The sequence below is a fragment of the Bos indicus genome, chromosome 25 (genome assembly GCF_029378745.1).
Source record: "Bos indicus isolate NIAB-ARS_2022 breed Sahiwal x Tharparkar chromosome 25, NIAB-ARS_B.indTharparkar_mat_pri_1.0, whole genome shotgun sequence".
In the NCBI taxonomy this organism is placed as follows: Eukaryota; Metazoa; Chordata; class Mammalia; order Artiodactyla; family Bovidae; genus Bos; species Bos indicus.
In genome coordinates this window covers 43,341,188-43,362,038 of record NC_091784.1, presented here as the reverse complement: position 1 = coordinate 43,362,038, position 20,851 = coordinate 43,341,188, and the positions used below count along the sequence as shown (strand labels likewise).

At 41.1% G+C, this 20,851-nt stretch overlaps 1 protein-coding gene across 2 annotated transcripts; it reads left to right on the top strand.

Annotated features, from left to right (window-relative positions):
* The first annotated feature begins 6 nt into the window (after positions 1-6).
* LOC139179799 (patched domain-containing protein 3-like) lies at positions 7-19,072 on the top strand. Of its 2 annotated transcripts, none has more exons than XM_070780379.1 (4): positions 7-3,343; positions 4,425-4,546; positions 11,173-11,318; positions 17,276-19,072. In XM_070780379.1, the coding sequence occupies exons 1-4, from the start codon at positions 2,315-2,317 to the stop codon at positions 17,299-17,301; spliced, it is 1,323 nt and encodes a 440-aa protein (XP_070636480.1). In that variant the 5' UTR covers positions 7-2,314; the 3' UTR covers positions 17,302-19,072. The 2 variants fall into 2 exon arrangements, with proteins under 2 accessions (XP_070636480.1, XP_070636479.1); XM_070780378.1 differs by lacking the exon at positions 17,276-19,072 and adding an exon at positions 14,415-17,255.
* Positions 19,073-20,851: the final 1,779 nt, after the last annotated feature.

Sequence of the window (20,851 nt, the reverse complement as noted above, 5' to 3'; positions counted from 1 at the left end):
CCAAGGACTCATCAAGTAGTTTGGACAAAGGGATATATAACCTAATATCTAATATAGATCAGAAGCTTGAGTTTTTCTCCTTCTGGTTAAGACAGAAGACTGTCAGGAAGCATTTAACAGGAGGTTTCCTGTGTGCTGTTTTGGATCTGTCAGGAATTCTCTGCTCCTTATTAATTCCTGAATATTCAGGAATTAAAAGGAGAGGCAAGCCTCTCCCGGGACTGAGGAATCCAGGCATTTCCTTCAGTAGCATTTCTATATGGTGATAAGTACCCTCTTCCTTCTTGTGAACCATACGGTAAAAGTGATTGTTTACAAATCTCTCTAATATGGATTGCCTATGTTTTGTAAGTCAGGAATTTTAATCTTTATCTTTGCTGAGAATAACTACTTTGTAAGATGGTATATATGCCCACACCATGTTGATTAAAACACCTTTGCTCCATCAGAGCTCTGGTCCCTGTGTCTTTCTCCCTTTCTCTCTCTCTCTCCCCGCCCCCCCCCCCTTTCAGGCTGATACCCTGGAGCGCAGAGGCTCTCCGAGTTCACGTTCCTGCCTGAGCTTCTAAGACCCTCTCAAGAAGGTGCTCTGTGCCTTCACCCCATCGAGAGGGCGCCTGAAGCCTTTGTGAACAGAGCAAGCCCCATGCAGGGGCTTTATTGGCTTTCTGTGTAAACCAAGGAATATCAGCCCCTTTCTCGCCTTTACTTTCTTATCATTGATTCTGGACCACCAAGTTCCAGTTCATTAAAGGACCTCAACAGAAGACAAGATGCCCTTCTCTCAATACCAGAATAGTCTCTGAAGAGACTTGATCATTCTCAGGTGAAAATTGTCCTAGTGAGTGGTAAGATGCAGAGGTGAACTGCCAAAGATATGTTTATGGAAAGTATTATAAGAGCAAATATAGCACTATAGCTAAGTGAACTCCCAAGATGCAGTGACTTAATAAATTATTGCTTTCTCAGGCAGCAGTATGAGTTAAGGGGTTTGGGAAAGGCAATTAGACCCTCAATATGTGGTTTCCATCTTTGTCTAAAAAGTGATCATTTCACTGGCAACATTTTCAAGTGGGAAGGAAGAGAAAAAAGTCCGTATCTAGTGGCTTTAACATAGAGAAGGTGATCTTTAGGTTTCACGCACCACTTTCTACTGATGGCTCATTGCCAAGACTTGAAACATTATGTATCTCACTGACAAGGAGCAATGGGAACGGTGGTGAACAGCTGGATGACAAATGTTTTACTAATAAAATAAAACATAAAATAGTGGACACTGAGGAATATGTCTGCCATAAGGATCACAGAAAATGTGATCTTAAAGGGTCAAGTTATAATGATCTCTGTCAGTACGATTGTTTCTTGAGCAGCCTATCGTTTCATACTTGACATCAACTTGTTAGAAGCAAACTTGGGTGAAACTTGAAAACTTTAAAAAACATTAAAACTTGAAAACATTAAAAAAAAAAAAAACAACTTTGTTAATGTAGTTTCCAATACTAATCAAATGGTACTCTTTCTTCCTGCTCAGAACCTAAAGTTATGAAAAAGAACTCTCCTCCCACCATCTGCTTTTTCTCTGAACCAATCTGAGGGAATGTGGCTTGTGGCAATTAGTACGTTAGCCTGAGTAACAATACTTTGTGTGCTTAAATGAATCCATCTTTCCAGTGATACTACCACAAGTAAATGTTACTTCTCAGAGTCTTTCTACACATGTTCAATTGTACACCCCTTTTAATTGGATTAGCCCTTAAACAAGAATAAACTCATTCATGAGAAATTACTTCTGCTTCTGATTTGCTTTTATGCTGGTATTATTAACAAGAGTCAACAAGGACAAAAAATGTATTCCACTTATATTAAGAATGAAGGTAGATTAAGTGGACACCAATCAACATAAATTGAATGGTAAACGTGTAATCAGATTGGCCACCTCATGCGAAGAGTTGACTCATTGGAAAAGACTGATGCTGGGAGGGATTGGGGGCAGGAGAAGGGCACGACAGAGGATGAGATGGTTGGATGGCATCACGGATTAAATGGACATGAGTTTGAGTAAGCTCCGGGAGTTGGTGATGTACAGGGAGGCCTGGTGTGCTGTGGTTCATGGGGTCGCACACAGTCGGACGCGACTGACCTCGACTGAACCACGTGACCGCCAACGACACTCCAGCATCGGGGGCGCGAGCAGCCGGGGGTCAAACAGACGCGCCTGGAACTTCAGGAAACCGTTGGTGGGTGGAGAGGGGGCTCCGTGCGGCAGCTCCTTTCTGATCTGCCGTGCTGAGAACGTGGGCTTTCCTTCCTGGAAATGAGCCTTAATCCCTCGAAGGTTGCGCCTGAGCCAGAGCCGGAGCGGGAGGCAGGACAAGGGCCTGGGTCCGAGGCCCAGGGGCCGGGGCCGGAGGCAGGGAGCGGGCCGCCCGCAGGGCCTGGCCCTGAGCCGGAGCCGCCCTCTGCGGAGGGTCAGGACTGGGAGCCCGAGCGCGGCCAGAAGCCGGGGCCGAGCGCAGAGCCCTCTCCGGGGCCGGAGGCTCCGCCGCCCCCGCCGGCCTCGCGGTCTGAGAACCTTCGGGCCCCGCGGCCCCGCTGCCACACCAACTGCCTGGAGGCGCCGCTGTCGCGGGCCTTCCAGCGGCTGGGCAGGAAGGTGGGCGCTCATCCCTGGATCTTCCTGCTGCTGCCGTTGGCGCTAACGGCTGTCCTGGGCACCGGCCTGATGTACCTGCCCCGGGATGGAGAAGAAGACCTGGAGGAGCAGTACACCCCCATCGGGAGCCCTGCCAAGGCCGAGCGGCGCTTCGTGCAGACACATTTCACCGCCAACGACTCTCTCATCTTCTCCATCTCCAGGAAGAGCACCGAGGTCCCTTATGCCTCCGTCCTCGTGGTCTCCAACACCGAGACCCTGCTGGAGCCGGACATCCTAGAGGAAATTAGCAAGGTGGACGACGCGGTGCAGGCTCTGACTGTGACCCAGGACAACGGAACCCAGATCCCCTACAGCGAGGTGTGCACGAAGAACCAGGGCTCCTGTGTACCCCCCAACCCACTCTTGTTCGCCTGGAAAAGGAACAAGGGCCTCAACCTGAGAACCATCACCTTCCCCATCTACAGCCTAGCCGGTCAGATCGTCTCCCTGGCCAACATCCTGGGAGGAACTGTCCTGGGCGAGAGTATGGGGCCGAGCCAGTTACTCCTCCAGGCCAAAGCCATGCGGCTGCAGTACTACCTGGAGACAGGTGAAGGAGAGGAAAATGAACGTAGCAAGGCGTGGATGATCCATTTCCTGATGAAGGTTGGCAGCCTTGAAGAGAGTCTGGCCTTGAAGAAGATCCAGGTACCTAGTGGCTGGGGTTTATGGGAGGCCAGGAGAAGGCGGGAGGGATAAGGGCACTCGTTCCAAGGACCATGGCAGCAGCGCTCCCGGATTATCAGATAGAGCCCTTGACTGGAAGCTAGGTGTGCTCTGCTTGATTTGATCCATAATCCAACTTTCTTAAAATAGCACACTGAAGAAAGCCACAGCAGATTCTAAAAAAGAGTGGATATGAGTATAACTGGCTCACTTCGCTGTACACGTGAGACTAACACAACACTGTAACTCAACTATACTCCAATAATTCTGTTCAATAAAGGAAAAAGAGGACTTTTAAAAAAAGGAGAAGAATGCCACAAATCTTAAATCCCTGGTAACATTCTGGTCAAAAACACAAATGGTACATTCTCAGGGTAGGTCTGTTCAGTACAGACGTTGATCTTCAGGTTTAGTTTGGTTTATCTGGTCAAATTACTCTGTAATTCTTGCTTTCAGTTTAAGCCTTTGCTGTTTCTGGGAGCCCCCTAAACTCTGGAGTTCACTGGAATAAAAAAGCAAAACTTTAAACAAAAGTTCCATGATGTTTTTGAGAAAGATGAGCATTTTAAAAGTAAATTATAGCATAGTGCCAGGCACATATTAGCTGTTCAGTGATTTGGGGGCTGGCAAACCTAATACTCTGAATAAAACTGGTGAAAATGAGAAGATATCTTCTGGGAAAAGCCTTTTAATGCCCAAGCCTCTCTGAAATGATGTTTGTACAATTAAAATAGTAAAAGATAAGGACTGAATAGAAGTTTAGAAAAAGTTATCATGTCTATAGTTCTTAACACTTTCACATTTTTATATGAGATTCAGATTTTGTGTATTCAGGAATTTTAAACTTTAGATTTTTTTAAAGAAACTTTGAAAAGCATGCAGAGATTTGTGGGAAGAAGCAAATCTTTATTACCTTCTTTATTTTAAAATCATAATCCATGTATTTTGATTTTTCACTGAATTTTAATGTTTAAATTAATAAGCTGTAGTTTTCAGTATCATAGGTAACTCACATGCAATATCAGAATTGAAAGTCATTTACCTGAATATATTTTTGTGGCAGGTTGTCTACTTTTCATCACTTTCTAGACAACTGGAATTTGAGGCAACTTCTATGACCGTGGTCCCCTTGTTTCACTTGGCCTACCTTCTAATCATATTATTTGCAATTGTATCATGCTACAGGTAAAGCTATTGTATTAGTTTTTTAAACTCTAAAAATTTTATTGTAATAATGTGTATAATGTGTATGTAACATTTATAACATAAAATGTGTCACTTCAAAAGCCATTTTTAAGTGTACAGATCAGTGGCATTAATTACATTATCAGTGTTGTGCAACCATCACAACTATCCCTTTACGAATACTTTCCATCACCCCAAACAAACACCGTAACCATTAAGTAATAACTCCCCACTGTCTCCCCCAAGTCTTGGCTAATTTTTAATCTAGTTTCTGTTTCCATGAAGTCGCCTATTCTAGAGACTTCATATAACTGGAATCATACAGTATTTGTCCTTTTGTGACTGACTTATTTCACTTACCATGTTTCCCACATTTATCCATGTTGTAGCATGAGTTCCTTTACATGGCTGAATAATATTCCATTTTATGTATATACCACATTCGTTTAGCTACCTGTCTGTTGATGGGCACTTGAAATATTTTTACCTTTGGACTATAGTGAATAATGGTGCAGTGAACCATGCTGTCCAGATCTGTGTTTAAGCTCCTGTTTTCAGTTCTTTTCAGTATATACCTAGGAGTGGAATCAGTGGGTTGTGTGATAATTCCCTGGTTAGCTTTTTGAAGAGCCACCACACCATTTTTCACAGAGGCTACACCGCTTTATATCCCACCAGCAATGCATAAGTTTTCCAATTTCTCTACCTTCTAAGCATGACTATCTTTTTAATGTGGTTGTCGGTTATCTGTGTATCTTCTTTGGAGCTCCCCAGGTGGCGCGGTGGTAAAGCACCTGCCTGCCAGTGCAGGAAATGCAAGACACTTGGTTTGGATCCCTGTATTGGGAGATGCCCTGGAGAAGGAAACGGTAACCCACTCTGGTATTCTTGCCTGGACAATTTCATGAACAGAAGAGCTTGGTGGCTAGGGGTCACAAGAAGTCAGACAACTGAGCTACTGCACACACACGCATATCCTCTATGGAGAAATATCTATTCAAGTCCTTTGCCCTTTTTTTGGCTGCGCCCCAAGGCTTGAAGAATCTTCTTTCCCTGACTGGACGTTGAACTTGGGCCGAGGCCCTTGGCAGCGAAAGTTTGGAGTTCTGACCACGGGACTGCCAGGGAATTCCCACCTTTGTTCATTTTTAGTGAAACTGTTTGTCCTTTTGTTGTTGAATTCTGTTGTTGTTGAGAATATGTTTTGGCTATTAAATCCTTATCAAGTTATATAATTTGCAAACATTTTCTCTCGCTCTGTAGACTCTCTCTTCACTCGCTGATGATGTCCTTTATGCACACAGGCTTTAGTGCAGACGAGACTCAGCTTGTTCTTTCCATTGTCTCTGCCTGCGCTTTTGGTGTTGCCTCTAAGCTTCCAGTGACAAGCCAGGTCGGCTGCAATTGCTCTATGTTTCCTTCAAGAGTTTTATGGTTTTAGCTGCGATATTCAGGTGGTTACAATTTGTAATCATAGTTGTACATGATGTGAAGTAGGGGCCCAACGTCATTCTTGTTCCCGTGGAAATGCAGTCATCCAAGTGCCATTTGTTGAAAAGACCGCTCTCTCCCAGTTGATTGGATTTGGCATCCTTGTCATAAATCAATGGGCTGTAGATACATGGATTTATTTCTAGGTGCTCAGTTCTACTCCATTGGTCTATATGTCTGTCCATGTACTGGTACCAATTTGATTTAAATACTGTAGCTATAAGTTTTAAAATCTGGAAATCTCAGTTGTCCGTTTATTTTCTCTTTTTAAGGTTATTCTGGAATATCCAGGGCTCCTTGTAATTCCATATGAATTTGAGTACTGACCTATACATTTCTGAATAAAAGCTGTTTGAATTTTGATAGAGATTGTGTTTAATGTGTAGATCGCCTTAGGCGAGATTGTCGTTTTGACAATATTAAGTCTTCCCCCACCATGGACTGTGAAAGTCTTTCCATTAATTTAGGTCTTTTTTAGTTTCTTTTACCAGTCTTTCACTTCTTTGGTTAAATGTATTCCTAAGTATTTCATTATTTTAAACGCTGAATGGAATCACTTTCTTTGTTTCTGTTTGGGATTGTCCATTGCACATGGACAGAAACAACTAATCCTGCGTGTTGATCTTGTATCTTGCAGCTTTACTGGATTTGTTTCCTAACTTTAGTAGCTTCCTTTGGATTCATTGGAGTTTTCATGTGTAGGATCATATAATCTGTGAAAAGAGAGTTACAATTCTTCCTTTCTAGTTTGAATTCCTTTAATTTCAAAGTCCTGTCTAATTGGTCTGATCAGCACTTCTAGTACATCTTTGAATATCACTGATGGAAGTGGGCATCCTTATCTTGTTCCTGATCTTAGAGGGAAAGCTTTCTTTTTTTCACAGTTGAGTATACTGTTAGCTGTGCAGTTTTCATAATTGCCTTTATAATTTTGAGGAACTTTCCTTCCGTTCCTTGTTTTTGAGAGTTTTTATCATGAAAAGACACTGGGTTTTGTCAAGTGCCTTTTCTGTACCTTTTGAGAGATTCGTGGGCTTTTTTATCCTCTGTTCTGTTAGTGTGCTGTGTTACATTGATGCTCTCGTGTTGAACCGCTCTTCCATTCCTGGGGTAAATCCCATGTGGTCATGATGTATACTTCTTTTAATATGCTTACTGAATTGTGTTTGCTAGAATTTTATTGAAGATTTTTGTATCTATACTAATAAGAGGTATTATTTGTAGCTTCCTTGCGGTATCTTAGTCTGACATTGATGTCAGTGTAATAATGGCCTCATCAAAAGAGTTAGGAAGTGTTCCTTTCCTTTCAGTTTTTTTTGGAAGGGTTTGAAAAGGATTGGTGTTAATTCTTCTTTACATATTTGATAAAATTCACTGTTGAAGCCATCAAGCCTGGACTTTATTTTGGAGGTGAGGGGAGGTTTTTGACTATGGATCAGTCCTTTTACATGTTCTGTTGAGAGTTTCATCGTGAGTCAATTTAGGTCTTTGTGTATTTCTAGGAATTTGTGTATTTTATCTAGGTTATCCAGTTTTTTGGCATAGGTTGCTTATAGTAATGTCTTAAATCCTTTCTATTTCTGTAAATTCAGTAGTGATGTTCCCATTTTTATGTCTCATTTAGTTATTTGTATTTTTCCCCTTTATCACTCTAAATAAATATCTTTCAATTTTGTTGGGGTTTTGTGTGTTTTTTTTTTTTTTTTGATAACCAACTTCTGGCTTTGTTGGTTTTCTCTATTGTTTTTCTATTCTCAATTATATTTATCACCGTTCTTATTTTATTCCTTCTGTTAGCTTTGTGTTAGGTCTTCTCTTCTTTTTCTGGTTCCACAAGGTGTCTAAATCCACAAAGTGGTTCGAGATCTTTGCTCTTTTTTTAATGCAGTATAAATTTGCCTCTGGGCACTGGTGTCACTACATCTCATGAGTTTTATGGTATTTTGTATGTCTTCATTTTCCTTATAGGTTATCTGCATAGATGTTTTATCCATTATTGAAAGGGAGGCGTTGAACTTTCCAACTGTTACTGTAGAGCTATGTATTTATAATACTGTTAATATTTGCTTCATATATATTGGGTCCCTGTTATGAGGTCCATTTATGTTTATAGTTGTTACATCTTCTTGATTACTTGTCCCTTTTATAAATATATAACGGTTTTGAAACAGTCTATTTCTTCTGTTATCAGTATAGGCACTCCTAGTCTCTTGGTTCCTATTCATTGGAGAATCTATTTCAGTATCTTATCAATCTGTTTATGTCTTTGGATCTAAAGTGAATTCTTATAAATAACATATAGTTGAATCATGCTGTTTTATACATTCTGACAATATCTGCTTTTTGATTGGAAAGTTTAATCTGTTTAGATTTAAAATAATTGCTGACAAGGAAGGACTTACTTCTATTGTTTGGGTATTTAATATTCTGTATATGTTAGAGCTACTGCTGCTGCTAAGTCACTTCAGTCGCGTCCAACTCTGTGTGACCCCAGAGACGGCAGCCCACCAGGCTCCGCCGTCCCCAGGATTCTCCAGGCAAGAACACTGGAGTGGGTTGCCATTTCCTTCTCCAATGCATGAAAGTGAAAAGTGAAAGTGAAGTTGCTCAGTCGTGCTTGACCCTTAGCAATGCCATGGACTGCAGCCCACCAGGCTCCTCCATCCATGGGATTTTCCAGGCAAGAGTATTGGAGTGGAGTGTCATTGCCTTCTCCAATATTAGAGCTATTATCCTTCATTTCATCCATTTATACCTTTTTTTTTTTTTTTTTGGCCAAACCCAGGCCCTAGCAATGAAAGTGCTGAGGAGTCCTAACCATTGGACCACCAGGGAACTCCTGCTCCATGCCTTCTTTAGGGTTAGGGCCTTCTTTAATGTGTAGTTAGTGAGCTGTTTTGATTGGTCATTTTGCTGCCAGTGATTCCCAAGTCAGCCTGAGCACTGGAATCACATGAAATTTTTAGACACACGGATTCTGCAACTTCCCTACAAACTGTAGATGAGAGTCTGCAGAGCTGTGTTCCAGGACTGCAGGAATCTAAAGTTCTGAGACTCTCCTAAGTCATCCTGATAAACTGCTTAACCGGAGTCCTTCTTGGGGACTAGAAAAGCTGCGAGTGTGTTCACCGGTGTTCTGCATTCACATCATTCCTTCTATTGCCTATCAAACACTAAAATAAGGATCACTTAGAGAGCCAGCACAGCGACTAGTCGAAGTCAAAGGACTCTAGCCAATACTATACTTCACTCCCTCCATCCTCTGAAAAATTTATACCAACAGTCCAGAAACCTGAAAGAGGGAATGGGGTTAAGCATGTCCTACGCAGCTTTTATCCTGTTCATCTTTCTGGTTTCAAGGTTCATTTGTGTTACTTTCACCTTAAACTCTTGTAAACCAGTATTGTTGCTTTAAGAAAGTGTTGTGTGCACGTGTTAGTCACTTAATCGTGTCCGACTCTTTGTGACCCCAGGGTCTGTGCCCACCAGGCCTTTCTGTTCCTGGGATTCTCCAGGCAAGAATACTGGAGTGGATTGCCATTTCCTTCTCCAGGAGATCTTCCTGACCCAGGGATTGCATTGCAGGCAGATTCTTTACCATCTGAGCTCTAGGGAAGCCCACAAGAAAGTATTGGTTGTGATCAAATTTTGTTTTGGAATCAAGCAAAACCCTTTTGTTTTGGTGTGTGTATGTGTGTTGATTTGGGGCCCTGAGTTTAACAGATAGCACCAGCAGTTTGAGAAAAAGTGAAATTCAGGCACATAGAGTTGTTTTAATAAGAAAGTTTGGTTATTTTAATGTGGCCTTGCATCAATAAGGTCTTTAGTTATAGTCTTGCTTTTGGGAGTCAGCAGCTCCATTTCCATAGTTGACTTTCCTAGTCTTCAAACCAGACTGTTTCTCTCTCCTCCTGAAGTTTCAAGAGGCAGCCGTCAGTCATTTGTTTTGACGCAGTTGGCAATGAAGTAAAACAGAAACCTAGAGATTGTCATCAATACTTTAAAATGTAAAGTTGTGGTTGTTGGGGAGTTAAAGTATTAAATCCAATCTTTTTAAAATGCTGTATATATATTCCCATTTTTGTTGGTTCAACCAAGAAATAGACATAACTTCTGTTATTCAAAATGGAGTATATATTACTTTTTTTTTTTTTTTTTTTCAATTAGTAGCCACTTTTCTCGAAGAAGACAATGGCAACCCACTCCAGTACTCTAACCTGGAGAATCCCATGGATGGAGGAGCCTCATGGGCTGCCGTCTATGGGGTCGCACAGAGTCGGACACGACTGACGCGACTCAGCAGCAGCAGCAGCCACTTTTCCTGGGCTTCCCTGGTCGCTCATTAGTAAAGAATCTGCCTGCAGTGCATGAGACACAGGAGATGCGGGTTTGACCCCTGGGCGGGGAAGATCCCCTTGAGGGAAGGCATGGCAACCTACTCCACTATTCCTGCCTGGAGACTCCCGTGGACAGAGGAGCCTAGTGGGCTACAGTCCATAGGGTCACAAGCAGTCAGACACAACTGAATTGACTGAGCGCACACATACACACACACAGAGCCTCTTTTCTAGAAACATACTTCTTTAGCAGAGGACAACCATGAAAAACTTTTAGGAGGAGGCTTTCATTCTTTTTGTTAACCACAATATATATTAAACCAGCTTTGACATACAGGAGGTATTTGGGATTGTGTTTATGGCTGATGGGAGTCATAAGTGGGTGAGAAGTTACCTCGACGTGGGCACTTTCATACTGCTTGCTTCTATTCACACTCCTTTGGAGATCAGAGTGGAATTAGCTTTTTGCAATGTTTTAGTATCTTTTTGTGGTTCTGAAAGGCCAGCCGGTGGATTCATGCTTGGCTCACTGCATAAGAATCAACGAGTATAGTTTGGTAAAAGTACAGATTCCCAATTTTCTGTCCCCACCCCATCCCCCGCCCCGCACCGCCCTTTTTTTTGTTCAGTTGGTCTGGGCTACTGCCTGGAAATTAAAGTTTTCTGGCAGACAGATATGGGGATTATTGCCCAAGAGGCTCTGAAGAGGTGTCCGAGTCAAGAATGTTAGGAATGGCTGGAATTTCAGTATGGAAGCTACCACCACAAGTTCCATGACTTTTCCCTCCAAATTTACAGGTGTGACTGTGTGCGGAACAAAATGTGGGTCGCGGTCTTCGGAGTCATCTCCACCGCCCTGGCCGTGGTGAGTGGCTTTGGCCTGATGCTGTATGTCGGGGTGCCCTTTGTGCTCATAGTCGCGAATTCACCGTTTCTTATCCTCGGTGAGTAAAACGAAGCACAAGGCTGCATGCTGCGCATGGGGGTGTGGGGTGGGCAGAGGACGGGCACTGTGTTAGATCAGGCAGAACAGTTATATGGAGGTGGCTACAGACCCAAAATGAGGGATCAGGAGAAAAAGGAATCAAATGGAATCATATGCCTTTAGAGTTGGAAAAATCTGGTACCCCAAATGGAAAAACACAGACCAGGGACATGAACAGGTATTTCACACACACACACACACACACAGAATCCAAAATACTAATCCTTGAAAATGTAAGAAAGAAATATTTGACCTTTCGATTAATCAAGAGATGCAAGTTAAACCAAAACTGAGATCCTTTGTCTTCTTATAAGATTAACGAATATTATAGAAGATAGAAGGTTTGGGGAAGATTGTATGCAAGTGAACACTCTTATATTCTGCTGAGGGAGATTTGTAAATTGGTGCACTTCTAAGATATAACTTTGCAATGAATCAAAAGACTTAAAAATTTTAAATGGATTACCTTTGACCTGCCAACTCCACTTCTGGGAATTTGTCCTAGTTATTGGACAGGTTTTCACAAAATAAAATAAGCATGTTCATTATAGTGTGATTTAGAATAGGAAAAAACAAAAACAAGCTAATCCTATATCAACATGGGATTGGTCTGCTCAGATCACATTAAAGTTTTGGAATCCTATTCAGTCTTTCAAAAGAGGTAGATATAAAGTGTTAAATGAAAAATGCTGGTTATGAAACAAAATGTTTAAAACAGAGAGATATACAGAGAGATGTTTAAAGCAGAGAGATATATAAATATGCATATGCTGCTGCTGCTAAGTCGCTTCAGTCGTGTCGAACTCTGTGCGACCCCATAGACGGCAGCCCACCAGGCTCCCCCTTCCCTGGGATTCTCCAGGCAAGAACACTGGAGTGGGTTGCCATTTCCTTCTCCAATGCATGAAAGTGAAAAGTTAAAGTGAAATTGCTCAGTCGTGTCCAACTCCTAGCAACCCCATGGACTGCAGCCCACCAGGCTCCTCCGTCCATGGGATTTTCCAGGCAAGAGTTCTGGAGTGGGGTGCATTGCCTTCATATATATTTGTATATATACACACACATATATTTGTACATATATACATATATATACACATATATACATATATATATGTATTTTTTTTTGCAAAGTCACTTCAGTCGTATTCAACTCTGTGTGACCCCAGAGACGGCAGCCCACCAGGCTCCCCAGTCCCTGGGATTCTCCAGGCAAGAACACTGGAGTGGGTTGCCATTTCCTTCTCCAATGCATGAAAGTGAAAAGTGAAAGTGAAGTCGCTCAGTCGTATCTGACTCTTGGTGACTCCATGGACTGCAGTCCACCAGGCCCCTCCATCCATGGGATTTTCCAGGCAAGAGTACTGGAGTGGGGTGCCATTGCCTTCTCCGATATATATGTATGTATATATATACAAATATGCATATATATTTGTATAGAGCAAATTCTGGATAGATAATACTTAAAAGATTAGCAAGGATTATCCTTGACAGGTAGAATTACAGTTGTTTAAAGGTTTTCTTTGTATTTGCCTGTACTTTCAGGATTTATTTTACAATAAGCATAAGAAGGCAAAAATGTTTCTGTTCTGGATGGTAAGCAACTTGGAAGAATTAATAATTAGTTTCCCAGGGGAAATAGGAGAGGACCTGTGCACTGGATGTGTGCCTTCCTAGCACACTCAAGCTTACACATTCAGTGTTCCCACAGCCATAAACAACTGATGTGTAGACAACTTCATCTTCGTATTGTCTGTATACACATAGATATGTGAGTGTAGGGCTGCATGTGTGTGGCGGGGCTGTGATTTCAGTAGCTCAAGAAATGTGTGAGGACAGTTTCTGAACCAAGTCCCATAAATACTAAAACCGGTTTTAAATACCTGTTCCGTAACAATGAGCTTATTTGTGGTCCTTAGTACTTCAGATTCTTGCCCTTCGTCCAGCTGAATGCGAGCGAAATCCAGACAGCTGGCTGCGGGGGGCATGTCAGGATGCAGATGTGCCAGACCACACAAGCCTGTGCCGCCGCAGGCCTTCTGCCAGACCACACGCACCGAGCAGCCCAATTAGAGGCCAAGTGCAGTGCCCAGTACCTTCCCGTGTCATCCATGGAGAGGATCTTCCAAGGTTGATATTAAAATCAATCAGCATTCAGTTCCAAGTGTTGACACACAGAAACAGGTGTATAGGAGTGAAAGCACAGGAAGCTTGAGGGAAGTGAAGTCTATCTGCACCGTGCTCAGGCTGTCCTTGGTCATCCCCTTTCTTCTCTGTAGTCCTCCTCTCCTAACCTTCAGTGACCACTTCAGAGTCCTCAAATGTCCTCCTGGCCTCTTTATTCCAAATCAGTCAGGAAGCGTCACTGTGGAAGAGACTGGTTACTTTAGTATTCACTTATTATGTAAAGGATTCTTAAGGTTCACTTTGGTACATGTTTCTGATGTCAAGAGTACCTGCATTTTACTGACATAATGCCTTAACCCGGGCAAGTGAAGCTTGAATGACAGCGTCTGGGTGTCAGAACCAGACCAACTGAAAACTACATGTGTGTGTACATCTGTGTGTGTGTGTGTGTGTGTGTGTATCTGTGTGTGTGTGCATGTACATATCACATTGATAGCTAGGTGCTAACTGGAGAACAGACAAATCCAGCTCATATTTTAAACAACAGAGTGCTAACTCAGTATTAGTGTCTTAGAGTAAAATGGTTTATAAGAGAAAATGGTCTCTCAAATGTTCTGGTGGAATCCGAGGTACATGGCTAATAACACCCAGTCAGCCAGGTTTCCTGACTCTTCACTGAAACCCCCTGAATGAGGACTAGGAGTAGAGTGTAGTGTGCTGTGTACAAAGCGCAGAGTTATACAGAGCAAGGAGTGAAGAGTTGTGGATTCAGAGGCAACCAGAGAAGGCATCAGAGAAAGCCGTATCCAAACACAGACTCCGCAAGATCAGTGAGCCGTTGAGAGACGGGCAAAGAAAACGGTTTGAGTTGATCTGGTTAATTTTTGATGGATGTTAAAAAGTACGAAGACTCTGTTTCTTTCTCTAACAGGTGTTGGGGTCGATGACATGTTTATCATGATTTCTGCCTGGCAGAAGACCAGCCTCACGGATAGCATAAGCGAGCGGATGTCCGATGTGTACTCAAAAGTGGCAGTGTCCATTACGATCACCACCGTGACCAACGTCCTGGCCTTCTATACAGGCATTATGACCTCTTTCAGGTCCGTACAATACTTCTGCATCTACACAGGAACAACCCTGCTCTTCTGTTATTTTTACAGCATCACCTGTTTCGGAGCATGTATGGCCCTGGATGGGAAAAGAGAAGGAGTCTGTCTGCGCTGGCTGAAGAAGCCAGAAACGCCCAACCAAGAATGTTCTTCACTGAAAAAGTCCTGCTGCCTCCCAGGGAGTTCTCTCCAAGACGAGTGTGAAGCCGACATCCACCCAATGAATCTGTTCTTTAGAGACTATTTTGGTCCTTTTCTCACGAGCACCAAGGCCAAGATTTGTGTAGTGCTCCTGTATGCGTCGTACATCATAACTAGTTTATACGGGTGTTTCCGAGTGGAGGAAGGCTTAGACCTCCGAAATTTGGCAAGTGACGACTCCTACATCACACCATATTTTAATGTAGAAGAAGAACATTTTTCTACGTATGGTCCCAGGGTTATGGTAATCATTACTGAGGCTCTTGACTACTGGGATAAAGATGCTAGGCAAAAACTGGAAAAATGTCTGGCAGATTTTGAAAACAGTGAGTATGTAGATGAAAACCTTACAGAGTTTTGGTTACGAGAATATGTAAAATATATGGAAAACCTCCGTCAAGATATAAATGATAAGACAGCGTTTCTAAGCAATATTCCCACTTTTTTAATGGATTTTCCACTTTTTGCATATGATATTAATATAACATCATCACAAGAAATCGTTTGTTCCCGGGCCTTCGTTCAAACCATGGGTATTTCTTCTTCAACCAGTAGGAAGCTGATGTTGCTCCAGTTCCGAGACATGGCTGAGAAGTGCGAGGTTCCCCTGATGGTGTACAACTCGGCTTTCATATATTTTGATCAGTTTTCTGCAATAGTAGAGAACACTGTTCGAAATGTGATTGTTGCCTCCGCAGCTATGTTCATTGTTTCCTTATTATTAATTCCTCATCCCCTGTGTTCTCTGTGGGTAACTTTTGCTATTGCTTCTGTGATTGTGGGCGTCACGGGTTTTATGGCCTTCTGGAACGTCAACCTTGACTCCATATCCATGATTAATCTTGTCATTTGCATAGGGTTTTCTTTTGACTTTTCTGCTCACATTTCCTATGCCTTTGTGTCCAGCTCAGAGCCCTCAGGAAACAGAAAAGCCATCGAGGCCCTGTACCTGCTGGGCTACCCCGTGTTACAGAGTGCAGTTTCAACAATAATAGGGGTGTGTGTCCTGTCCGCAGCTAAAGCATACATCTTCAGGACATTTTTCAAGATTATGTTTCTTGTGATGGTATTTGGAGCTGCTCATGGTCTAATTTTTATCCCAGTATTCTTAACCTTTTTTTGAAAGTTGCTTTGAATAGCCACTAACAAATCAAAGACCAACTATAGAATTCCTGATTGGCCCAATCCAATCTGATGAAAATGCACTGTTAAGAACAGTCAATAAACTAAAAACAAAGGCATGTTTCCTTGGCTTGTAAATACCATTTTAAAATGTTATTTAAAATATCCTGAGAAAAATTAATGTCTCACATTAAAATATTTTTACTAAATTAAGAAGTGTTTTCATCTTTATTATGGTCTATACAATCAAGCATAACTTTCCAATTATTTGTCCTTTTATTTCATCATTAGTATTTTATGCCTGGAATTCAAATATTTTATGTATTATACTCTAAAATGGAATATTATTTTCATTGTACTTCTCATATATATTATTGTGTAAAAGTGTAACTGACTATTATTTATTCTCCTAGTCCGGGGTTTTTCTGTGCATTTTCTTAATGGTGTATTTTGATGAGCAGAAGTTTTTAAAGTTTTGGAATCAAATGTATCTTTATTTTTTATGGTTAGTGTTTTCGGAGAGATCTTTGCCTAATCCAGGATTACAAAAAAGCATCTGTATTTTCTTCTCAAAGCTAATAGTTTTATATTTGCATTTTATATCATATTACAGATGAATCACAAACCCGTGTTTGTGGGGAGTTGGGTAGAGGCTCGCTTTCTTCCTATTATAGCTATCCAGTCGTCCCAGCGTCTTCAGTGAAAAGACTGTCCTCTCACCAGAGCGACTAACTTGGCACCTCTTTCAGAGACCCAAGTGACAATTTATGTGTGGCTCTATTATCTGTTTTTCTGTAATAAAGTGGATACCACACTGTATTGATTACTGAAGCTTTATGTTAATTATGGAAGTTAAGTTAGGTAAGTTATCCAGCATTTTCCCTCTTTTCCAAATTATTTTAGCTGTTATAGATTATTTACATTTAGATACTAATTTTAGACTCACTTGTCCTTATATCAAAAAAATAAAGTTTTCTGGGATCGTAATTGGGTCATGTTGTCTACAGATCAGTTTGGGGAAAACAGATATATTAGCAACATGAAATCCTCCAATCTGTGAACATGGTTTGTCTCTTACCTATTAACTTATTTCGTGTTTTTCAGAAGTGTCTTATACATGGATTTACTTTCTAAACATCATCATTTCTTAGCACTGTAAATACTTTGAACCCCTTTTTCATTTTTTTCCCTAGTACATGAGAACGCAATTGGTTTCGGTGTACCTGCCCTACTATGTGTAACCTTTTTAGGTTCACTTATTCGTGTAGACTAATCTATGCAGTTATGTCAAGATCACATAAAGACCATTTTATTTCTCCCTACATAAACTTTTTCTCTTACTTACCTTACTGCACAGGCTTAAAACAGCCCAGGAAAATATAGGGCAGCATACTGGCCTCATTGCCTGCTGTCAGCCTCGTACGGAATGGAATCAGTGTTTCATCAAATATGATGATGGCCTGGAAGCTTTCATCGCCACCTTCTGTGAGACTGTGGAAGCCCCTTCTACTTCTAGTTTTCTGGCGTGTTTTAACCTGAATGGGTATTAAATTTTGTCAGATTCCTGTCTGTCATCTGAGATCGTCACATCTGTTTTTCTATTGTAGTCTGTGCAATGTGACAGCTTACACCGAATGATTTTTTTAAATCAACTTATATGGAATCATTTTATGCTAACCTTGCATTCCTAGAATAATTTACATTTGGTCATGGCATGTCATTATCTTCATATATTGCCGTTTTTGTTAATATTTTGTCAGTGATATTTGTCCCTGTGTTCACGAGGCATATTGGTCTACAATTCCTTTTTTTGTGATGCCTTTCTCAGGTTGTTGTATCAGGGTTATACTGCCCTCAGGAAACAAGCCAATAAATATTCTTCCTCTTCTGTTTTCTGAAATATATGATGTATGCTGCTGCTGCTGCTAAGTCACTTCAGTCGTGTCCGACTCTGTGCAACCCCATAGACGGCAGCCCACCAGGCTCCCCTGTCCCTGGGATTCTCCAGGCAAGAACACTGGAGTGGGTTGCCATTTCCTTCTCCAATGCATGAAAGTGAAAAGTGAAAGTGAAGTCGCTCAGTCGTGTCCGACTCTGTGCGACCCAATGGACTGCAACCTACCAGGCTCCTCCGTCCATGGGATTTTCCAGGCAAGAGTCCTGGAGTGGGGTGCCATCGCCTTCTCCAATATGATATATGGTTGACATCATTTTTTCATTTCTTGTCAAATGTTTGATAGAATTCACTAGTGAAGTCTTTGGGTGTGGAGTTTTTCTGAGAATGGCTTTTATTTCAGGTTCACTTTCTTCAACAAACAGAAGGCCATTAAAATGTTCTTTTTCTTCCTGGGTCAATTTTGGTATGTTTGTTTTGTATGGAATTTGCCATTTTTCCAATTGGCTATAAATTTCCTTCTAGCTACTATTTTAACTGTATCCACAAAAAAAATTTTTTTATGAGATGTTCATTATCATTCAGTCCAAAATAAGCCCCTATTTCCCTTGTGATTTCTTCTTTGACCATGAATTAAACAATACCTTTATTTTCTCTTCATTTTTGAAGAATAGTTTAAACAGATATAGATTTCTAAGTTGAGAATTTTTTTCTTTCAACACCTTAAAAATGTCATTGCATTGTCTTCTGGGTGCAGTGCTGTTGAATTGTCTTCACTTTCACATTGATCTTCTCTATGGAATATGCCTTTTTTCCCTCTATATTCATTTAATATTTTTTTATTACTGGTTTTCAGCAATTTGACTATGATGAGATTATATGTGTTTTTTTTTCTATTCAATCTTCTTAGATATCTTTAAGCACTTAGGACCTGTGGCTTGATATTTTCCATCATATTTGGAAATATTTTAGCCTTTATTTGTTCAAATGTTTTTCTGCCACATTGTCTCTCCCCTTTCCTTCAGTGACTTTAATTATAAATATGTTCTCATTATTTTCAGTTGTCATAAAAAGGTAATAGTCCCCAAGATTGTGTTTTATCATTAATAAATTGAAATTTATTGACACTTTCAAAAAAACTCTTCTCTGTAGCCCATATTTTGTTGAAAAAATTAACTCTTTCTACATATGTTGAGATTCCTGGTAAGCTCAGGAAAATTCTCAGTGAAGGTACATAATTATGCTTTTATGTATGGAAATGTTTAAATATTTTAGTCCGAATATTTTCATCATATCATTTTTATTTCATTAAGACTCATTCTTAGACAAATATTTTATAACACAAAACCCCTCAACAGTATTTCTCCATTTCTAATTATCTTGAATACTTTGCCAAACAAAACAGAGATGTCACAAAACAATAGGGCTTTTCAATTGCATTCTATTCATTACAGAATGTAAATTTACCCCCAAATGGAAGCTCATTCAAAACTTGTTCTCACGAGTTATGAAATCACAAACCACAGCTGTGAAGGCTCAGTCAAGTACACTGCGCTCCTCTTACTTGACTTTGTCATTTTGCTGCTCACTTTCGCAGTGACAACTTCAATTCCCTCCTGTTTATATTCCGCGTTTTCAGGAATTCCACTCTGCTAAAGTCTCAATTCCCTCCTGTTTATATTCCGCGTTTTCAGGAATTCCATTCTGCTAAAGTCTCAATTCCCTCCTGTTTATATTCCGCGTTTTCAGGAATTCCATTCTGCTAAAGTCTCAATTCCCTCCTGTTTATATTCCGCGTTTTCAAGAATTCCATTCTGCTAAAGTCTCAATTCCCTCCTGTTTATATTCCGCATTTTCAGGAATTCCATTCTGCTAAAGTCTTCCAAACTTTACATTTCTATGGTGTTCCCTTCACTGAACATTTTGATTATTCACACTGATTCTGAACAAGTTGCAACAAAAAAGAGGACTCTATTCAGAAACTAGGCACAGTTTTACAAACTAGCTCAATAGCTTTGCAGGGCAACAGCTTGATTTTCAAAGCAGTTCCACAAAGAATCAAGCATTTGCAAACTCTGTCTGATACTGGGCAGCTAAGAGAAACAGCTGTGTACTATCATGCCTGAATGTTTTTAATTCAATCTCAACTTAATTGCCAAATATTTGTTGTTCAGTCACTTTAGGTGTTTTATTAGCTCATCTCCTCCTCCTCCATGTAGTCCTCCAGATGCAATCTTGGGTTATCCATTCACATTTACAGATGAAGCCTATTTTGCTTAATACAGGTCATTGATAAATTTCCTACAGAATTGTGAATTCTGTCTCCAGCAGCCAAAATTGGTTCCTGCTGTCATCCTGGTATACCACCTATTTTAAGTTTGTACTGGATGCCTTGTTTTAAATGAAGTCTTATTATTAAGAGATGAATTAAAATAAGCCTGGACTGGTTTGATATACCTCGCTTTTTATGTTCAGATTTTTCCATGGTCCAGTCTAGTGATGTAGATGACACATGTGCACTGAATAGAATTTTCACTTTAACGTGTAGTTAAATGTGAAAGTCGCCCACTGACACACCACCCCCTTCCCCATCCTTTATGAACATTATGTAACCAACATCTCCTGTTCATTGACAGTAGGCAGAGCGCTCACTGAATACAATGAAGTGTGCTCAGACACGGGTGCTCAGGGAACGTTAGCTCCTCTCTGGATCCTGTATTGCTGAAGCCGTACTGGCCACTTCAATAAATAAACCCCAACCGTGTAGTGGCTCACCACAGTGCGAGTCTGATTCTCACTCGTGTAACAGTCACCGATGGTGTTCCTGGTCAGTGAGTGGCTGTCTTGAGCCCTGTAAATCAGGGACCCAGGTTCCTGCCAACTTCTGGTGCCACAATCCAAATGGCCCCTTCTGTTGCCTGTGTCCAGATGGCAGATGGGACAGAGAACTTCTTAAGGTCTTGACCTACAGGTGACACACACCACCCCCTCGCACATTTTGCAGTGAGTACTGGTCACACGGCCACACGTAAGTCAAAG